The sequence below is a fragment of the Haliotis asinina genome, chromosome 11 (assembly GCF_037392515.1).
Source record: "Haliotis asinina isolate JCU_RB_2024 chromosome 11, JCU_Hal_asi_v2, whole genome shotgun sequence".
In the NCBI taxonomy this organism is placed as follows: Eukaryota; Metazoa; Mollusca; class Gastropoda; order Lepetellida; family Haliotidae; genus Haliotis; species Haliotis asinina.
Window position 1 is genome coordinate 36,480,132 of NC_090290.1, and position 21,314 is coordinate 36,501,445.

Consider the following 21,314-nt stretch of genomic DNA (forward strand, 5'->3'; position numbering starts at 1 on the left):
GCACGTGCTCTCGTGGGTTGGTGTGAGAGAGAGATAAGTCGGTTTATCTGCATGCGTTGTGCTGAGCTGATTAGATGGTAGACAGACAACGAAGATACGCAGAAAACGTGGCCTTGCATACGTACTATATTGTTATCGACAGACAGGAATAATCCTCATCTGGCCCATATACAAGAACATCTCGCGGTAGGTATCACACGAGATTCAAAATGGCCGCGTCCATTGAGTACGTCGTGAGAAGGCACGATCTGTTGGATTTTTGTAAGCGATGCATGGTCAAGGTCGGAGCTCCGGTTGATCATGCTGTCTCTTTGGCAGAGGTTGTTGCCGATGCTGACAGTAGAGGACATTACAGTCATGGTTTAAACAGGCTACGTAAGTAAATTTCGCGTTGGCGCGTGATATGGAGTATTAAATGTACACTTCTGTTCAAACGTCACTTGTTCCGATAAGAGACTGTACACAAATCTCACACTTGAACCGTAACCTCGAAAATAGATTGAAACTGTTCGCATTATTACTTTGTGAAATATATAACTTCCGCAAGGTGCATCTGTAATTAACGTCGGTTTTAATTTCGCATGGACGAAGTGGTCCTACATTTTTGTTCGGTACTGTAACTGATCAGCTGATTCTATGACCTACTCTTATAGGTTTGACCGCCTTGTGCCAGTTACCCCAACATTACTATCACAGTGTTGTACTGTTGTATCAAATGCATGCTGTTGGCATCATTCATTGGAATAAAATGTTGATGATGCATCTTCATGGCATCTGATTATTATTTCGATCTTCTTCCAAATGTACCACATATCAAAGTATCTGTTGTTTGATCTTCGGGCTTATCATAGCAAAGTAAATCTCAGGAGAACAAAAGCGTACGTGTTCTAGACTTACACTGACGCCTCTTCATGTTTGTTCAAGTCAACGGGGCCGAGTGAGGTCGCTGAACTTGTGTGCTGACGATTAAGTGCGACAATTTGAGAGCGCCCATAACATTAGAGGTTTGCTAACAAAATACCGTACACCGAGCTTCAAGTGGAGCTCTGAATAGAGACCGCACATTGAAGCAGTGGCACCAGTCATAAACACATGCAGAGGCGTGTAAACTGTAACAATCGTGCGGGACAAATCAGGGCTTGCAACCAAGCCTATTTTGTCACCGTTTGAAAGTTTGAAAGTTCTGAACATATCTCACCATAATACACTGTGGAAGCTTTAATGGCCCATGAATGTTGCGCTTGCAACTTTGATCAAACAACGTTTGAGCAAGACACATGTTACGCCCTATTGGCTCGATTGTACGGCAGGAGCTATGTGATCAAACACTGAAGTTGTTGAAATACTGGTCGACAAAAAGAGACTACAGAAATTGAAGTCATCCTGTTTGTCATAAAATGGCGCGGACCGACTTCGTCATTCTGAATCTGTATGCATCGAGGCAAACATAAAACAGACTGCATATCTAGTATTTTTACATCATATGCGTTTACATGCACAAAGAAACGCATCAGAAGGATGGGCTACTCCAGTCGCCACAATAAGCAGGCTTACGTCATGTCCACGCGCCCAAACCCAAAGTTTTACCCAGATGTTATCAATGCATGTTACGGGTATGCTAGTCGTTGCATGCAGTGCATTATTTTTCAGGATTCTACATAAAAAGTTATCAATTCCTTAGTCAGAAGGAACACCAGGAACCAACGGTTGTCAAGGAATCCCTGGCAACGGCTCTTGTTGATGGAAACAACATGTTAGGTACGTTCATGTGTAGTCTACAAAGCACATTTTCAATAAAGCAATGTACACTTTAATGTTTAGACGTTCTGTATGCAGCCATAAAATGTCGCACCTTCTCACATGTTTAGACCCTCGACGTGGATCCGGGTTGGAATTGGCCTTCCCTAAACCACGGTTGTCATAAGAGGCGAATAACGGGATCGGATGGCCTGTCTCGCATCTTCGAAAAGCCAAGAACGGCGGCACACATTCACTAACAGATCTTAGTGACGGACTGAAGAAATAAGTCCCACATAACTTCTTTTGATTTTGCTAGCAATGAGAAATATATCAGTTTATTCCCAAAGAAAGTAAGAAAGAATGAAATCCGACTTAGATTTGACTACCCGAGGACGGTTCCTTCGGTTATTTTTCATTCTTTCTCCCTTTTGTACAAAAACAGAGAGATCATTCGAAAAGGTATGGTAAAATGTCGAGAGAAGAACAATGATGCATACTACTTGCACTTGTGTGACAGAATATCTTCAGAGCTCGTCAATAATACGTGGTCATCACTGATTCGAGCAAGTGGGCGCCAATATCCATTAAATCAAGTAATATAAATAGAGGATACTGAACGACCTCCTGTGCAATACCAGTTTTGATAAAACGAGTTTATGGTTTGGTATGAAACGAGCGAAAGCGAGTTTGATACTAAATCTATAACGAGTTTAATAAAATAAATCTGTAGGAGATGCTCGATATATGTTAATACACATTAATCTGAAATGGTCAACTTAGGTCCCCCAGACACGGAAACCATTTCCTATGTGACTGTTTCAGTCTTTGTTTTAGAGTTTACATCCATGTGTTTCATTTACGTTTAGAATCTACAGTTATGTGTTATATTTACCATTAGAGTCTACTATCATGTGTTTCATTCACCATTAGACTCGTGTGTTCAACTATACTACCCATCTAAAGTTTAGACTCACTAGTGTAAATGTAGCCGCATACTTCAGTCAACTGTTCGAAACTAAATTTTGCAAAATATTCCATACTGCTTACAGGTACTGTTTATACATGAACTGATGTATAACAAAACAAATTCGTAACGCTGACAAGATTATTGTCATGCACACACGATATTTGCCCATGCTTTTCAGCAATTTAATTAATCATCCTCGTGCATTTAATCTGCATAATGTTGTGCAGTTGTTTCCCCCAAGTTGGTGGAGAAATGAATCTTCGTTGTAACCATGTATACATGTATAACATATAGTGGTCTTTTAAGTAAGTCTGGACTTTTGATGGGTAGTATAAATGTTGCCTATTGCTTTCATGTGTTTACCGAATGTTGTACTTTACTGCCTCGCGTTCAGTTTCCCTTATTGTTACTCGTTGCGGTTAGTTCACTGTTACATATTGCCCTTCGTTACATTTTTCTATTGTGCGCTGGATATTTCAGAGGTTGTTGCACATTAGTCACAATCTGCGTACACAAACGTGTCTATCGGAGGCAATCTATGCGTAATTATAGCCTTATACTTATACAAACAACTATGTTGACAATCTCTGTGTATGCGAGAGTGAGAGCGAGAATACCCATAACTGCAATTAGATGTAGGTCCGCGTCACCCAAACACACACACACACACAAATAACACTTTGTAGTAACACTGCGTTGGTGTCATAAATATGGATTGACGTGCATTTCTACTATCTAACGTCCTGCATACCCAAACATTTCTCAGTCTAATAACCACACTTCATAATCGGAACCATCAGGGGATTCTAAGTCCTACGTAGGAGATAGTATGCCCTACGTAGGGGATAGTGACACCCAAAAACATGGCCGTGGCTCTACTACGCTTACGCGTAATCCCTACACTGTTTTGAACACGAATTAAATTTCCCTCCGGCTTGTATGGTTTTAATCGCTGTAATTTAAGTGCTATGTGTTTTCATCATACATACAAACACCTGCGTTTTCTGTTTCCTGGTAATGTATACTGATATGTTTCAGGGCCGGTGGTTGGCAGATTTTGTATGAATCTCGCCATAAGAAAGGCCAGGAGCACAGGTGTGGGGTTGGTGTCAGTTTATAGTAAGTTGTACGTGTGCATCACCATTGGTTGCAAGGATCCGCTGTTCGACGACACGCATGCTCGATTAGCCCAGTGACTGATACAATTATTTATTTATTTATTTATTTATTTATTTATTTATTTATTTATTTATTTATTTATTTATTTATTTATTTATTTATTTATTTATCTATTTATTTATCTATCTATTTATTTATCTATTTATCTTTAATTTATAATTTATTGATTTATTAATTTATTTATTTATTCATTTTTTATTTTATATGTATTTATTTAGGAGTCTGTGGCGTAAGGCAACATAAACTGACGTGATGTGGCGTAACGTGACGTGACGTGATGTGTTAGTACTTTCCGAAACCTTGCATAATGACAATAGGCAGACATTTGTGTTGTCATTATATAGAAAAACGACATTTATGTGCTGATTTGATAAATTTAGCACAATTCATTAAAAGTAACTTCTCTTTAGAAGTTATTAACTTTATGAGATTACAATCATTTGTTAAATTATTCCATAGCGGTAATATGTTTGTCGTAGCGTTGCATATTTATCACATTAGGAAATAGGAAGTGGACCTCGTCTTCATGTCTATTCCTATTACACATCTTACAAATTACATCTGAGTTCATAGTTTCCTTCCACTTAATATTACATCGTAAACGTAATACATGCAATGTAAGTCTCTTACATTAATTCTTACAATGTGATTATCAAGAGGCAATGATGACAGAATAACTGAATGATTCCGTTATATAGCTACTGATATTTTGCTTTGAATAATCAATTAATCTCATCTTAAATAATCCAGTCAAAGTATATAATTATAAAATTGTTTTGGATAACGATCATGAGACATTCTTAATAGTTTACACCAAAATGTAACACGTCTAAGATGATTATCATTCTACATCCATACTATACCATCCACATTCAGCTAATTCAGCATTACTTGATGTATGTTTACAAAAATTTGTTATGAAAATTATCAATAACACTTCTTTTCTGAAATCTCCACAACTCTGTCCCGTACAGTAGTATTGGTTTTATTTTACAGTGAAAAAAATAACTAACGCATGAACAGGAATATTTCTAAAATTATGTTGTAACTGATTTATAAGTAATAAGGCTTCACTGGCTTTTGCCACAAGCGTCTTAGTGCAAACAGTCCAAGGCAACCTAGTAGAAAACATGATACCAAGATGATGATGATATGTAGACATCCTTGTCTTACTCCACTTAAGCAGTCAAAATACCGTTTTATAGAAGTACCAGATATTCTAACAGACGCTTTTATTTTAGCGTACATAAACCAGCATCAACTTTCCACCAACCCCTTTTTCACAACTGAAAACCATAACAAAACCAACCATAACAGAAAAATTTACCCTCACCGTTAGACAGCTATTTTCATTTTATTTATTTATTTTATTTTTTTTTTATCATTGAAATTCAGAGATAAAAATTGAAAATAGAAATAGACTGAGGACACATCCTTGTCTCACTCCACTTAAGCAGTCAAAATACTGTGCTATAGAAGTACCAGATATTCTAACAGACGCTTTTATTTTAAAGTACATATTTTGTAAAACCAGCAGCAACTTTCCATAAACCCTTTTTTCATAACTGGAAACCATAACAAAGTTATATTAACCGAATCGAAAGCCTTTTTGAAATCCACATACAGAGAGAAATTGGCACTGGCACTTTACATCAGCCCTATTCAAAATAGATAAATGGAAATAGTAAATAGTAATTATGGTACTATGTTCAATACGTCATGCATATTGACAATAAAAAGCCTATGAGACATGCTAACTCCATAAAATGTGCATAGTATCCTTGCACATGATACTTAGATCCACTCAGCTTTAAAATGGGTACCCGTGAGGATGTGCTGGCAATGTGAATTTCAAGTTCATTGCGCCTGACAGGCAACATGGATGTATGATCCCCAGGGATTTGTAAACGTGAAAGTACGATAGTGTCCTATGACCAGGGATAGTAATGTACGTAGCAGGCAATGTGCCTGGATATGAGCGTCATGTTCACGTACTCTTACTATAACTATTAACATCCTCATTAAAATATCAAAATACATGACTGATTACTATTGCCCAGGACTAAAGCGCGTGTTTTCGTCTATTATCAATTTGGGTTATTACTTCACAAATCTTTCATTACGTAATACAAATATAGATTGAGCTTTTGGAGACATTTTGAAAATAGATACGGGACATGTCCTGTCATAAATAATACCTGATATCTGAATAAAAGTTTCACTCGGCAAGAAAGTGTAGCTCATCTTCGACATATTTGCTGTAACAAAATTTACTAATCCTATTTTCTCGGGCAGGTGTAACTGTCTAGTTCTGTCAGCACAAGGTCTACTGAGAACTATTTAGGACTGTTCCATTTCAGCCACGGGTTTTGTCTTAATATATACCCTTCCTTTACTTACTAAGTTATGGCTGTCTAAGTTTATGGAGATAACCGCCGAAGATCCAGGTTCAATATTCCACATGGGTTCAGTCTGTGAAGCCCATTTCTGGTATCCGTGACATTGCTGGAATATTGCTATTGCTAACAGATCATGTACAAGAACACCCACGCTCCCTCTAACCACCGTCGTAAATATTGCTGAGACGTTTTCACGGTCATTTCGCAGATCCATACTATGATAACTTTACTATGATAACTTTACTATGTTAACTTTACTATGATAACTTTACTATGATAACTTTACTATGATTACTTTACTATGATAACTTTACTATGATAACTTTACTATGATAACTTTACTATGATAACTTTACTATGATAACTTCATGTTGTATTATGACTCATGCATTCAACAATAAATATCTGTTTCTGCAGGATCGAACCATTTTGGGATTGCGGCTCATTACAGTATGATGGCGATGAAGGAAGGGTTTATAGTAAGTCAAGTTTACTTATGTTGACTGCACGATATAACTACAAACCCCAGGGAGTAGCCTAGTGGTTGAAGTGTTGGGTCGTCACGCCTAGGACCTGGGTTCGATGGATGTAATAGCTCATAGGTACTTGTGTCATATTAGTATCCATTTATTTAAACACCCGGCGAGATATTGGTAGAATATAGTTACAATCGACCTGAAAACATGCTTTCTCACTACAAATCACTACAACAGTGATAGGTTTGCAGTTTGGTAACGAAATTTTGCAAGTGACTTCCAATTAATATGTTAGGAATTGCGCTCAACAACATTCTCACAGTTATTTTGCCCAGCCAGAAAAATAACAATAGAAACATATCTAACACATGCTTCATGGACTCAGTGACTCACTCAGTGACTCACTCAGTGACTCACTCACTCGCCCTCTCACTCGATCGATCGATCAATCACTCAATCACTCACTCAATCACTCAATCACTCAATGAACCATTTACATACTGTACACAGGCCCCAATTCACAAGTAATATCAGTACAAAGCTGTTTGTTCCGAACGACTTACCCCTTCGATGCTAAGCTTCTGGATCTTTGACCGATACTCGTACAGCGGGTTTACGAAGGCGAGAGGTGGTGTTTACTTACTGTAGCTTATACAGTATGGTTCAAAATTATTGAGAATAGCTAAAGCATTTCATATTATTAAACGAGAACAAATCAGATAAAATTGAATGTATTGTGAAAGTGAACTGACCTTTTCATGTTGTGTAGGTAACAATTTAATATTTTATCAAGTCTCCTTGAGCTTCACGGCACAGTCTAAGACGGGTAGGCATACTTCCTATCAGAGAGGTTAGTGTCTCGTGAGTTATGCTGTCCCAGTATCGGACCACTTCTCTCTTCATGTCTTCAATTTTTGTCAACCCCTTTTGATTCACACATTCCTTCATCATCCCCCAAATGTTCTCAATGGGATTTAAGTCAGGACTATATGCAGGAAATGGTAATGCAGTCACATTTTTCTCCTGAAACCACTGCTTGGCATGTTTTGCGGTGTGTTTAGGATCATTATCTTGCTGCAAAATCCAGTCATTTCCATAAAACACATGTGCACTTGGAAGCAGAAAATTATCTAATATGTTAGTGTAGCGTTGACTTGTCAGATTTCCCTCAAACACACACAGCGGGGTCGTTCCTAATAAGGATATCCCTCCCCATACATGAAACTTTGGGCTGTATTTAGGTCGTCGATACAACGGTGCTGACGCAGACTTTGTCAATATTTTCACATTATTGGGATATACCCATATTGAGCTTTCATCAGTAAAAATCACATTTTCCCAGTCAAAGTTTTCATGTGCCAAACACCACTCAACACGCCTGTCTTTATGTTCTTGTTTCATGAGAGGAGAAAGAATTCCAGTCTTTTTCTCCCATCCAAGATCAATCAAATTTCTTCTAACTGTAGATTTTGATACAACTGTTGATCCCCTTTCTATCATTTCATACCTGATGTTGGAGATGCTTGCCCTTTGCTTTTTAGACGCTAAAATTCCCAGCCGGACGCGATCTGAGAAGTCCAATTTTCTGGGTCTCCCTGCTCCTTTCTGATGCCCAAAATCCTTTCCCTCTTTAAAATTCTTCCTAATCCTATACACAGTAGAAAGAGGAGTTCCTGTTCTCTCTGCCAGTGTATTTACATCATCAATTCCTTGATTACACAACTCAAAAATCAACCTTCTTTTATCTTCAGCAGACATTGTTGACAGTGCTGAGGAAAATGACGTCTGCTACAAATTCAGGGGAGGTAACTCTAATTGTACTATACTCAGTAGGCCAAGATGAGTTACCTCCCTTATACCATTACTTAGTTTTAAGTATCAGTGAATCAGTTGAGGTGTTAGGATAGCTCAAAGTAAGAAGAAAAATTCTCAATAATTATGAACCAGACTATAAATGCTTACTGGCGGATGACCTTTGACGGATTCTCTCAATGAAATGACAGATACGCCGAATCAACGCGGTGACGGAGAACGCCCTTGTATTCCCAAGGATTTTGAAGCGCGAAATTAGGCCCACATTAAACTATGGTGGCTGAAAAGGGCTATCGCTTTCTCGCCTTAAACTGCGATTGCTAGAAAACGACAACACGAGAAGAGAAAGCGATAACAATAGAGGAGAAAGCGATAACGCGAGACGAAAAACGATAACGCGAAACAAGTAAACGATAGTACGAGACGTGAAAGCGATATTCCAGTCGAGAAAGCGATATTCCAGTCGAGAAAGCGATATTCCAGTCGAGAAGGCGATATACAACACGAGAAAGCGATATTCCAGTCGAGAAGGCGCTATACTAGTCGAGAAAGCGACAACGCGAGACGCGAAAGCGATACCATGGCACAAGAAAGCCATATACCAGGACGAGAAAGCGATGATCCTTACCACTCAGCATATAAACGCTGTCACGTGTGTAGTATTGTCTAGTTTACTCATCAAACAAATGTGCTCACCTAAAATCGGATGTGACAAAATTTATTGAATATCATGAAAGTTCTCAGGTTACTTGACTAAAACTCGAAACACTCAAAACACAACGATTATACCTACATTTGACACGCATCCATTCAATAGTATTTGATGATGGCTTCACCTCTAACTCCACGAGAGGATAGTTTACTTCGCCTGTTAGCTGGTCAACTTTTGTCACAATCGGACTTAGCTAGTTCCGCCACTTGAAAATATTTAACACGGACATAAACATTTCTAGCCCAAGCCTATTTAATGGCATTTTGTTTCAGATATGACTTTTACTAACTGCACTTTTGTGGGGAATTGAACCCGAGTCTATGCCGTGTTTTTCGTAAAGTAATAACAGCTTGTGAGTTCCTCCTGAATCATTTCAAAATTTATTGGCTTTATATATGATTTATTTTTGAAAATATTAATTATAGGTCACACCGCATCGCATCGATGCATGAATTCTATGCAGAGCAGTTCCTGTATTTTTTTCTGAAATTAACTGCAGAGATTAATCTGCGAGCAAGAGGACTTACTTTTCTGGGTGATCATGATTTTCTAGCCCTGTCTACATATTGTTACCATAGATTAATTTTACTCCACTTGACGTTAGCTGTCGTTAATGAGCACTAGCCGAGTTTTCGGTTGCCAGAAGGATATCCTTTAACGCGTCGCAATTTAATTCTGGACTCCCAACTCATAAGCCCTTAACACTCCGCACTGTGGCCACTTTCTGACAAAGGATTTGACAAAATTATAAAATGCAGTTGTAATGAATATTTGCTACGGATGAAAAAATAAAACATTTTTTTTCTCGAAAACTCAAATGGGCCTATAGGTCGGTCCATGGACAAACGTTTGGTGTCTCTAAGAATTCATGTTTTGGAGATTGTAAATGAATGAAAGTGTGTTTGTAAGTATCATGACTCATTTTGGTTTAATTCGGTTAATTTACAGTGATACTAAACCATCTCGTACATGGACGTAAAACGTTCCTTTGTTCTTGCAAATGAATGTCACTTACAAACAGAAGCTTCAAATGTTTGTATGACGTCATATCAGATCCATGATGTCATGAACAATGGATGGCCTCACTTTAGTTGTTGTCACAAAAACTATCATGAATGAAAAGATTGTACAGTAAGCCATATTGGTTCAAACATGCTGGAACTTTCATCCCAGGAGTACATACTTTGTGGTTAGCTGGTTACTTATATATGAATACAACTTTAGTGCCATATATTACAAATGTTTTTTGGAGGGATGTTATATTGGCATGGGGTTTGTATCTATCAAAATGCTGTGATAAGATTACAAATACTTCCGACATAAAGACTCAATCACTATGGTACAACTCTAATATTTAATATTTTTGTCGGTGGCAAATGGATAGAATATAGACGATGGAGAGGAAAGGGAATATATGTTTTGTTAAAGATATGTTTAATGAAAAGTGTGAAATCTATTTATTTAACAAATGTGTAGAAGCATATAATATAGAAACTAACTTTATCCAATATCAAGGAATCAAGTCAACAGTAGCGAGACATATTAACAAAATTTTGATTTATGACTACCAAGAAAGGACATACGGTCCAATCCTCCCATTTAATGTATACAACATAATCAATACACAAAACAGTATTGAAGTGTTCTGTCAGATTTTAGTTTTTTGCTCCAGAATTTAGTACAGATGCACAAGAGAAATGCCAAAAGTGTTTGAATAGATTAATTGATAGATCAGAACATGAAATCATTAATTTGATGTCTTTTAGATGTACTGAGAATGTGAAGATGAGATGGTTTCAGTTTAAGATAGTGAATAATATTTTAGCAACATGTAGCTTTCTGTACAAGATAGGAATATCTGAATCACACTTGTGTAATTTCTGTGGACAAGAATCAGAAACTATGGTACAACGTTGTTTGAACGTCCATGTGTAATAAAAAAGGTATGGAAGGAAATTGAAAAATGTTTCAGAGAGTGAAATTAATTTTTCACTAGATAATATTATGTTTGGACTTAAAGACAAACACAGTAACTCATTGTATGCTGTAATTCTGGTGGTTAAAGAAGCTATCTACAGAAAAAGCAGAAAGAGGCAAACTCTGATTATTAGACATATTAAAGGAAACATCATCAAATATTATCTGGCAATAAGTGTGATAGCCTTTTGTAATTGTAATTATGACAGATTCTTTAGCTTCTGGTCCTCCTTCCACACATTATTTGCTAAAGATTAACTTTATCAACAGACTTGTAGAACATGTCACACTTCATATATATGCTTAGTTGACCATTTTACATATTTGTGAACGTCGTGATATTTGACAATGTGATTAAAGAAACACTGTAGATGAGTGAGCTTTCTGTATATATGCACAGATGAGGTAAAGTCTGTAAACGTGTAACGCTCCATAAATATTCTTAGTTAACCAGTTTGCATACTTGTGAGTAGCATAATATTTGACAGTGTGATTGAAGACAGACTGTACTTGTGTACTACGAAGCTACTTTGTACTGTGCTGCACAAATGAGGAAAGTTTGCAAACATGTAACACTCCATATGCATGATCAGTTTGACCATTTTTGTATACCTGTAAGCAGCATGATGTTGAAGTGATTAAAGAAGCACTGTACTTGAGTACTTCAAAGTTACCCATGCTGAACTGTACTGTTGAGGTAAAGTCTGTAAACATGTAACACTCAATATGCATGATTAGTTTGACCATTTTTGTATACTTGTGAACAGATTGATATTTGACAGTGTGATTAAAGAAACACTGTACTTGCGTACTTCAAAGTTACCCATGCTGAACTGTACTGTTGAGGTAAAGTCTGTAAACATGTAACACTCAATATGCATGATTAGTTTGACCATTTTTTGTATACTTGTGAACAGATTGATATTTGACAGTGTGATTAAAGAAACACTGTACTTGCGTACTTCAAAGTTACCCATGCTGAACTGTACTGTTGAGGTAAAGTCTGTAAACATGTAACACTCAATATGCATGATTAGTTTGACCATTTTTGTATACTTGTGAACAGATTGATATTTGACAGTGTGATTAAAGAAACACTGTACTTGCGTACTTCAAAGTTACCCATGCTGAACTGTACTGCTGAGGTAAAGTCTGTAAACATGTAACACTCAATATGCATGATTAGTTTGACCATTTTTGTATACTTGTGAACAGATTGATATTTGACAGTGTGATTAAAGAAACACTGTACTTGCGTACTTCAAAGTTACCCATGCTGGCCTGTACTATTGCGGTAAAGTCTCTAAACATGTAACACTCTATATATACGTTTAGTTTGATCATTTAGCATATTTTGGAACAGCATGGTATTGACAAAGTGAAACACTGTACTTGTGTATTACTGAACTACCTACACTGTGCTAACGATGTAAAGTCTGTAAACATGTAATAATTAATATACACGCTTAGTTTGACCATTTTACATACTTATGAACAGTATGATTCTTGGCAATGTGATGTAGGATACACTGTACTTGTGTATGATGAAGCTACCTGTATCGAATGTTATAGTGAGACAAATCTGTAAACATAATTCTGGGAATAAAAACATGAAAAGAAATAAAACAAAACTTTAATTGTTGTCGACAAGGAGTTGATATGACGTCACGATCACAATGAACACAGTGGAGCACTTGTTGTAACAGTAGTAAGAATGACAGAAAATAATGTCACAATGTTAAGTATTCGTGAAACTGTTTACACATCTGTTTACAGGGAATCGCATTGTGCAACGCAACACCTACAGTTGTCCCGACTAGAGCGAAACAGGTAATACATCTATCTCATTTTGACACCTGTTCATCTTTCCCGATGGGTGGTGTTGTAGCCTAGTGGTTAAAGCGTTCGGTCGTTCAGCCGAAGACCCGGGTTCGATTCCTCACATGGATACAGTGGTGAAGCTCCTTTCTGGTGTCCCAAACCGTGCTATTGTTGGAATATCGCCTAAACGGTGTAAAACCATACTCACTCACTCACTCACTCCTACAGAATCATTCAATCTTCATGACAGATGATGATAGATTCATGTTGTTGTTGTTGTTATTTGTTGTGAATTTATGCATTGCGCGAAGAAGAACGAAGGAGTTATCTCCCTTAACAAACAGCACACCCTGATGATCTGCGCGCTGAGCTCAATCCTAGACCTGAGTATGTTGCAAGAGTAACTTTTTTAAATTAGTAGAGATGTGAAGCTGTCCTTTCCTTGTGGTGTAAAAATGCACAATTCAGTTATTTTTCAGGGGGTGTTTGGCACCAACCCGCTCAGTGTTGCCGCGCCAGCGAACAACAACGACAGTTTCGTCCTCGATATGGCGACGTCAACAGTAGCCTTCGGAAAGGTACTTCTGCTGGTTATGACATCAATTCAAGAGACATGTTGGCGTCATGCACAGACGTGACTTGATGATGATGATGATGATGATGATGATGGTGATGGTGATGGTGATGATGATGTCGATGATGCCTGGATTTATATAGCCCTCATATCCGCGCAACTATTACATGCTTCAAGGCACTTTCATTGTAATATTTAAACATCATATAGTTGTATGTTTCTCTCGAGGGTTATAGGGTCTGATTTTTGTTGCAGTGTTACCGTATTTGTCTCATCTCTACGTATGTTAAACGTACAAAATATTTTATTTTTAAGATCCATTATCTCGCCCCCGACTATATACCATGGCGTCTGCGTCTCTATTGGATTTTTAAAATCAATGAAGCATGTTCTGACAAGCTTAACACTGTAAGAATGGTTACGTATGTTGAAGTTGAGTGTGCAAACGATTTAATGTATAAAACATGTTAACCAAAACAGTGAAAGTGGGTAAAATATAAATGTGTACTGTCATGGTGAACGCACAAACAGTTAATTGAACGTTTTGCAAACTTCATGCCCTGCATGCGTCATATTATGTCGTCATACGACAGTTTGCACCACAGCTTCTCTGGTTATATTTTTTCCAGTTGTCACTTTCCTCTGAGGGGTGTTACGGAAACATGTTAAAGCTCCATTAACCGTTATCAAACATCCATGTAAAATTACTAAATACTTTAATTTCATAAGAATGAAGATTTTTATGGATATCAACTTCTTTATTATGAGAACACAGTATAAAGAGTTACTGTATAAACAGTATAAACAAGCACTGTTTATCTGGCTTCCAGCTTTCGTTAATTCATTCCACTCGTTACTTTGCTATTGTTCTACTTGTATATATAAATATAGCTCTGTACCCCATTCTCACTCACCTGATGATGCAGTAAGCATTAATTCCGAAACGTTGTGTTCTCATAATAAAGAAGTTGATATCCATAAAAATCTTCATTCTTATGTATTTCACTTCTAAATGCCCTTCTAAGACCTACTTTAATTCCATTGGTGAGTGACTCTTTAACAAGTCTCCCCTCACTCACTACCACTACTTCTACTGCTGCTGCTGTTACTACTACTGCTGACCCGTGAAGGTCCTGGGGTAGACCTTCAACCCACGCTTGCCATAAAGGGCGATTATGCTTGTCGTAAGAGGAGACTAACGGGATCGGGTAGTCAGGCTCGCTGACTTGGTTGACACATGTGATTGGTTCCCAATTGCGCAGATTGATGTTCATGTTGTTGATCACTGGATTGTCTGGTCCAGACTCGAATATTTACAGACCGCCACCATATAGCTGGAATATTGCTGAGTGCGGCGTAAAACTAAACTCACCCACTCACTACTGCTGCTACTATTACTACTACTACAAATTGCAACTACGACAACGTCAGTGACTGCTGCTACCACCACCACCAGCCACCACCTCTACTACTGCTACTCCTTTCACTACGTAACCGTACGTCTCCGTTTACCCGTTGTACTTGTAAAGATATGTAAGTATGTACTTTAACCCATTTGCCTTTTTCCCAGGTTGAGATAAAACATCGTCTCGGGGAACCAATCCCTGAGGGCTGGGCTGTTGATGACAACGGGCAAGTAAGCTGCAGACTCGTGACAGAACTGAGCGTTCTACCTACGCTGAACACCAAAAGAAAAGCAACTTTGTTTTTTGTCAAGTTTTTACATAGAGGAGACAAACATGATCGCTTACTTTCTCAATATTTCATTTTTTCGAAACCTGCGTTTCTTTTGCTGTTCAGTATATATTGAGCAGGCATATGTTGAATACCTCCAAGAACAGATTTATCGTTCTACTGACAGTCGCCCTTATGGAATCAAGATATATGATTAGCGAAATATTTAAGCGCAATGACGTGCTTAGTGTTCCAATGCTTTTCATGTCATGCTTTTTCACCATTTTTCAAGTCAAGTTTGGCCCATACCGGGTGCTCACATTCGGGGTATCCACAATCGGTGTCTTGGACCCACCCAGCATTCCTCATGGTGTTATTTGTCCTTACAAATTCCGCTTTTACAATAATGCCATCATTGTGAAATGGTGGTAAATGGTTCGTCAATCATGCCTCGCACTGAAATTATGACCGTAAGAGGAGCATAATTTAACGATACGTTACTTGATGAAAGCTTAATTGTACAACCCATGAAGAACCGCGATCAGTAACCGATGGTTGTCGTAAGAGGCGATTAACAGGATCAGGTGGTCAGGCTCGCTGACATGGTTCACACGTCATTGTATCCCAGTTGCTTAGCTCGATGGCTCATGCTATTCATCACTGTATTATCTGGTCCAGACTCGATTTATTACAGCCAGCCGTCATGTAGCTGGAATATTGCTCAGTGCTGCATGAAACTAAACTCATTAACTTTAATGGGACGTTAATGATCCATTTGATACAACCGGGTTCAGTTTAGGAATGCACGTTAACATATACAGCTGTGAATATCTTTTTCAATTCCAAACTTTTAATGTTTTGCTATGCTAAGTATAGACGTGTAATGAGACAGGACACTGCAGAGTAGCTCGATACATGGGTGTATTGTGTTTCAGTCGACCACTGATGCCGACACAGCCCTAAAGAGTAGGAAGTTGACACCTTTAGGAGGCATGGAACACACCAGTAAGTGTGTGGCATATAATGAAAACATTGCACTTGAGCTCCAACTAAGCTCGGGGGCTGGTAAAGCACTGTGTTTAAAGCGTTTAAAGCCGAAGACCCGGGTTCGATTCCCAACATGGGTACAATGTGTGAAGCCATTTTCTGTTACTGTTGGAATACTGCTAAATGCGGCGTAAAACTAAACTAACCCACTCTAACAAAAGCATCCCTTTCCTTACACTTGCTGCGCTTGGCTCAAATTGCAGAGCTCGGTCACACACAAAAAACAACCCCGACGATACCCCACCCCAAAATACTGAATGAAATGTCTGTCTGTCTGTCTCTCTGTCTCTCTGTCTGTCTGTCCTTACATGTCGTAAATGCTGTCTAAAGAAGGACTTCGTGGGTAGATTCTGTGGTTTGGTTGTCATTCTCAGTGGGAAAATGTGTGTACCAGTCAAAAGAGCAGAATGTGCTTACCCTTTCTTTGCACGAGCACATTGTGAGTCACATATTTTCAGTGATTCGGGGTAGCCAATTGGTTAAAGTGTTCGCTTGTACACTGGTACAATGTGTGAAGCCCATACTTGTCCAATGCCATGATATATCACAAATATTGCAAGAAGCGGCGTAAAACTAAACTCACTCACTCATGTGTGGAAGGGATTACAGGGGCGACGATTTGCTGTGATACTAAGATTGAAGATGAATTATATGACGTTTATTTATTTGCGCAGGTGGTTACAAGGGCTACGGTTTAGCGATGATGGTAGAAATGTTCAGTAGCATCCTCAGCGGATCCAACTCGAGTCCCAATGTGAAACATCCCAATCCGCAACAAGAGACGAATCTGGTAAGCCGTCAGGAGTTACCTCCCATTTTCTTACGCAACTCGATCTGTGACAAGTGATATTTGTTCTGTATTTATTGCTTGAACTACATTGTAACGTACTTTGTTTGTTTATTTAAATATGTAACACCGAAATCGACAGAAATCCTCATGGTGGATTGTTTGTTGTTTAACGCCACATTCACCAATATCGACTGTCTGTAAATAATCGACCCTGGACCAGACAACCAAGTGATCAACAGCATTAGCATCGATCTGTGTAATTGGGTATCGTGTGTCAGCGAGCATGACGAACCAACCCATTAGTCGCCTCTTACAAGCATGGGTTGCTGAAGGTCAAATCACGCACTGGTCTCTCTCACTCACTCACTCACTCCACCCGCCTCTGGATCATAAAGGGAAACACCAAAGACCAATTTAGTACGAATGACCGTGGGTTTATTTGAAACCGCTGTGAACAGTTTTTCAGATACAACACACCATGTTAGCGTACTGTTGCAGTGAGTCGGGTTTTTCGAACGCTTTTTTGTTATATTCCCACCATATCAACACAAGGCATCGGCTTCACACATTTTACCCGTATTGAAATGGCGACGGGCGGGCGCTTTAACCGCCCCGCCGCCCCGCCGCCCCGCCGCCCCGCCGCCCCGCCGCCCCACTTATGTGTCAGGAAAGCTCGAAGAGGTGCAAGTCCCAGGAAGCTGCCAAACCATGATAAACCGGGATTCGAACCCACAACCATACACCTTTTGTGTCCCCAAACGACGTATCATTTAACAGCTAATCGTGACGCCCGTAGTAAGTGGATCGTCTGTAATTTAACCATGAACGCAACACCAGTTATGATGATCAAAGTAAATCACATGAAACAACATTGCTGAGTTTAGTTTTACGCCGCACTCAGCAATATTTTAGCTATATGGACCATATAATCCAGTGATCAATAGCATGAGCAACAATCTTCTAAACTGGGAACCGATGACATGTGACAACCAAGTCAGCGAGCCCGAGCCCGTTAGTCGCCTTTTACGACACGTATGGGTTACTGAAATCCAATATTCTAACCCGGTCCTTCGCGGGTCAAGAAACAACAAGTATACAGATAGTACACATGTGCTAATATTATGTAATCTGCATACGTTCGACATATCATCTGTGACAGACCATTAAGATTTTTCCAAATATGTCACATAATGCAACTCAGTATTGCTGAGTGGATATTAGTTTAAATATTTTGTTCTTCTCGGTAGGGCCAGTGTTTCTTGGCTATTGACCCCGGCGCCTTCGCTCCTGGGTTCGAGGACAGGATGAGTCAAATGATTGACCACTGCAGAGGACTTCAGCCGGTATGTCTGATAGGTTTAACTGTCTGATGCTTTTTACTGTATGCAGGACGGGTTTAACTGCATGTATTGGCGGGTAGACTCACTTAACTGTATGTCTGATCGGGTTAACCCTCTTTGCTGTATGCTTCATGGGTTTCTCTGTATTTATATCTGCTGTGTTTAACTGTATGTCTGATGGGTTGCTGTATGTTTGATGGATTGTATAGTATCTAATGGGGTTCACTCTCTGTCTGATGGGTTAAACTGTATGTCTGATGGGATTTAGTGTATGTTTGATGGGTTGCTCTGTATGTTTGATGGGGGTTAGTTGTATGTCTGATGGGATCAGCTGTTTGATGGTTTAACTGTATGCTTGGTGGGTTCAACTGCCTGTTTGATGGGGTTAATTGTATGGTTCATGGTTTTAACTTTTAACAATTCGGATGGGTTAACCGTCTCATTGATGGGTTTTGCCGTATGTCTGATGAGTTTAACTGTATATAGGACGGATTTTACTGTATCTGGGATTTGTGTTACTGCCTGCCTGATGGGTTTAACTGTATGTCTGATGGCTTTTTTGTATGTTTGATGGGTTTATCTAAATGTCTGACTTCTGTTACTGTAACTTAACTGCATGTCTGATGGTTTTATCTAAGTGTGATGGGTTTAACTGAATATTTGATATGTTTACCGGTAACTCTAATGAGGTAACTGTATGTCTGATGGGTTTTACTGCATGTATGAGGGGATTTGCTGTATGTTTGGTGGGGTATCTTTATGTGTAATGGATTTAACTATATGTCTGATGGAGTAACTGCATTTCAGTAACGTATGCATGTCGACAGTCTTTCAATTTCACTTTTCAACACGACTGTTGTCAACAAATGTGCACATACAATGTTTAAGGATTTTTTCGTTATATCTGAGGATATGTACGTGTATCGATATTTTTAATCTAATATAGAAAATTCTATTCACAAATACTATGTTTTGGTAGAATATGCACGATATGTATTATGTAATACAGGAATAGAAAAAAAATATTTCGCAATAGGCTGTCTGTACGTTCTATAGTCTCAGTAAACTAGGACATCTTATTTTCCGCTTGTCGGGATCTATCAAATAGAGAGCGTGACCGCTATAACGCAGACAAAAGTGTTGTAGGCTGACGGAGAGACGGAGGTGTTGGTAGCCGGTGACCCAGAGAGAAACCACACGGCGATGTGCGACAAACGAGGAGGGATACCGTACCAAGAATCACAGATCCATTACGCTGTAAGCCTACGTCGGTGCAGCATTGTTCCTAGCCTGTCTTACAGTCCCCGAGACTTATTATTATACTGCAAATCAAATGAAGCAAGATCACAATTACTCGGGTTCCCATCTGACTGGGGCTCCTTTTCAATGTAAATGGGTTTTGTTTACGTGTTTTTTTATTTTATCACTTTCTTTATTTTTTTTTTTATTTATTTTTTTTTTTTAGGAGGGGGGATTCCTTTTTTATATATTTTTGCGTTTTTGTGTTTGTTTCTTGATATTATCAACATTTATATCTCTTCATTCACTGTATTTCAGTAAAGTAATTTCACAGCAATGAGTCACAAATCAGTGTGTGCATGCAGTTTTAAGCCGCTTTTAACAATGTGTTGCGTGTGGGGATGCCACATGGAGACAATAGGTCGTAACTTCATGGTCATAGTTTTCCGCCTCACTCAGCAATATTCCCGCTATATGTGTATGGTGCAGGTCTGTAAATAATCCAGTCTGGACAAGACAGTTCCATGATGATCAACATCCTGAGCATCGATCTAGGCATTTGGATGGATGATGTGATGACATGTGTCAACCCAGTCAGCGAACCTGACCACCAAATACCGGTAGTCGCTTCTTCTTAAGACAGGCATGGGTTAGGGTATGGAAAGATGCGGAGAGGAAAGTGCGCGTGCTTGCGTGTGTGTGTGTGTGTGTGTGTGTGTGTGTGTGTGTGTGTGTGTGTGTGTGTGTGTGTGTGCGCGCGCGCGTGTGTGTGTGTGCGTGCATGTGCGTTTGGTGGATGTAGGAATGAGGAAAGTTTGTAATGACAGATTATTTCCCCGTAATATTAGACGGCGAAGTGTATTGCAATGCACTATATCACGAAAGCATAAAAGGTCGTCTTGCATGAGAACCTTGTCTTTATAGGACGACATTGCGAAGGAATATGGTGTCGATCCCATGAAAAGATGCCAAGATTCTGCAGTTCATGACTAGACAAGCTGAAGAGGGAACCAGCCAGCTTCGAAGAATTATAATTTATTGAATGTGAAATTAAGTGAATGAAAGGTGTTAATCCCGGGATGTTTGAGTGTCTAGTTCTGCCCTATTGTGCAGACACTCCATTCTGAAGACATATACCAAAGGGCATCAATTTGGTTAATGTGTTTCACGTTGCCACCAAATTTTAGACATCGGTTGATCGTGACACAAAAAGATATTAAATAAAGTCAGTAATATGGAATTTTGTCCTTGACTCTCATTTATTGCAATTATTACAATTTCTGGCGTTCTTTGGACTTGTGTCAGCGACTGCTTAAAAGATAAACATTTTTTCATGACGAAGCGGTACGTTTTAGGTTCGAGTCGGCGGTGTTGTTTGTTTGTCACCGTTAAAATTAGAAGGGTCGGAAGGACGATGCAAAACACAGGACATAAAAATGCTGCCCTAATTCGGTTTAGTTTTACGCCGCACTCAGCAATATTCCAGCTATATGGCGGCGGTCTGTAAATAATAGAATCTGGACCAGACAATCCAGTGATCAACCACATGAGCATCGATCTGCGCAAA

The 21,314-nt window shown here is 38.9% G+C and overlaps 1 protein-coding gene across 1 annotated transcript; it reads left to right on the forward strand.

The window, feature by feature from the left end:
• Positions 1–209: 209 nt before the first annotated feature.
• Positions 210–20,787, forward strand: LOC137256062 (uncharacterized oxidoreductase YjmC-like). The gene is made up of 12 exons (XM_067793746.1): positions 210–375; positions 1,651–1,758; positions 3,746–3,826; positions 6,703–6,764; positions 13,039–13,092; positions 13,563–13,661; positions 15,228–15,293; positions 16,267–16,336; positions 17,053–17,168; positions 18,416–18,511; positions 19,655–19,765; positions 20,672–20,787. The coding sequence occupies exons 1-12, from the start codon at positions 210–212 to the stop codon at positions 20,738–20,740; spliced, it is 1,098 nt and encodes a 365-aa protein (XP_067649847.1). The 3' UTR covers positions 20,741–20,787.
• The last annotated feature ends 527 nt before the right edge of the window (positions 20,788–21,314 follow it).

Excerpts from the sequence above, each read along its gene's own strand:
- LOC137256062 (XM_067793746.1), top strand. The coding sequence starts at position 210 with ATGGCCGCGTCCATTGAGTACGTCGTGAGAAGGCACGATCTGTTGGAT. Across the intron at positions 3,827-6,702 it reads GGGGTTGGTGTCAGTTTATA|GATCGAACCATTTTGGGATT; the intron begins GTAAGTTGTACG and ends CTGTTTCTGCAG. Across the intron at positions 13,093-13,562 it reads TCCCGACTAGAGCGAAACAG|GGGGTGTTTGGCACCAACCC; the intron begins GTAATACATCTA and ends GTTATTTTTCAG.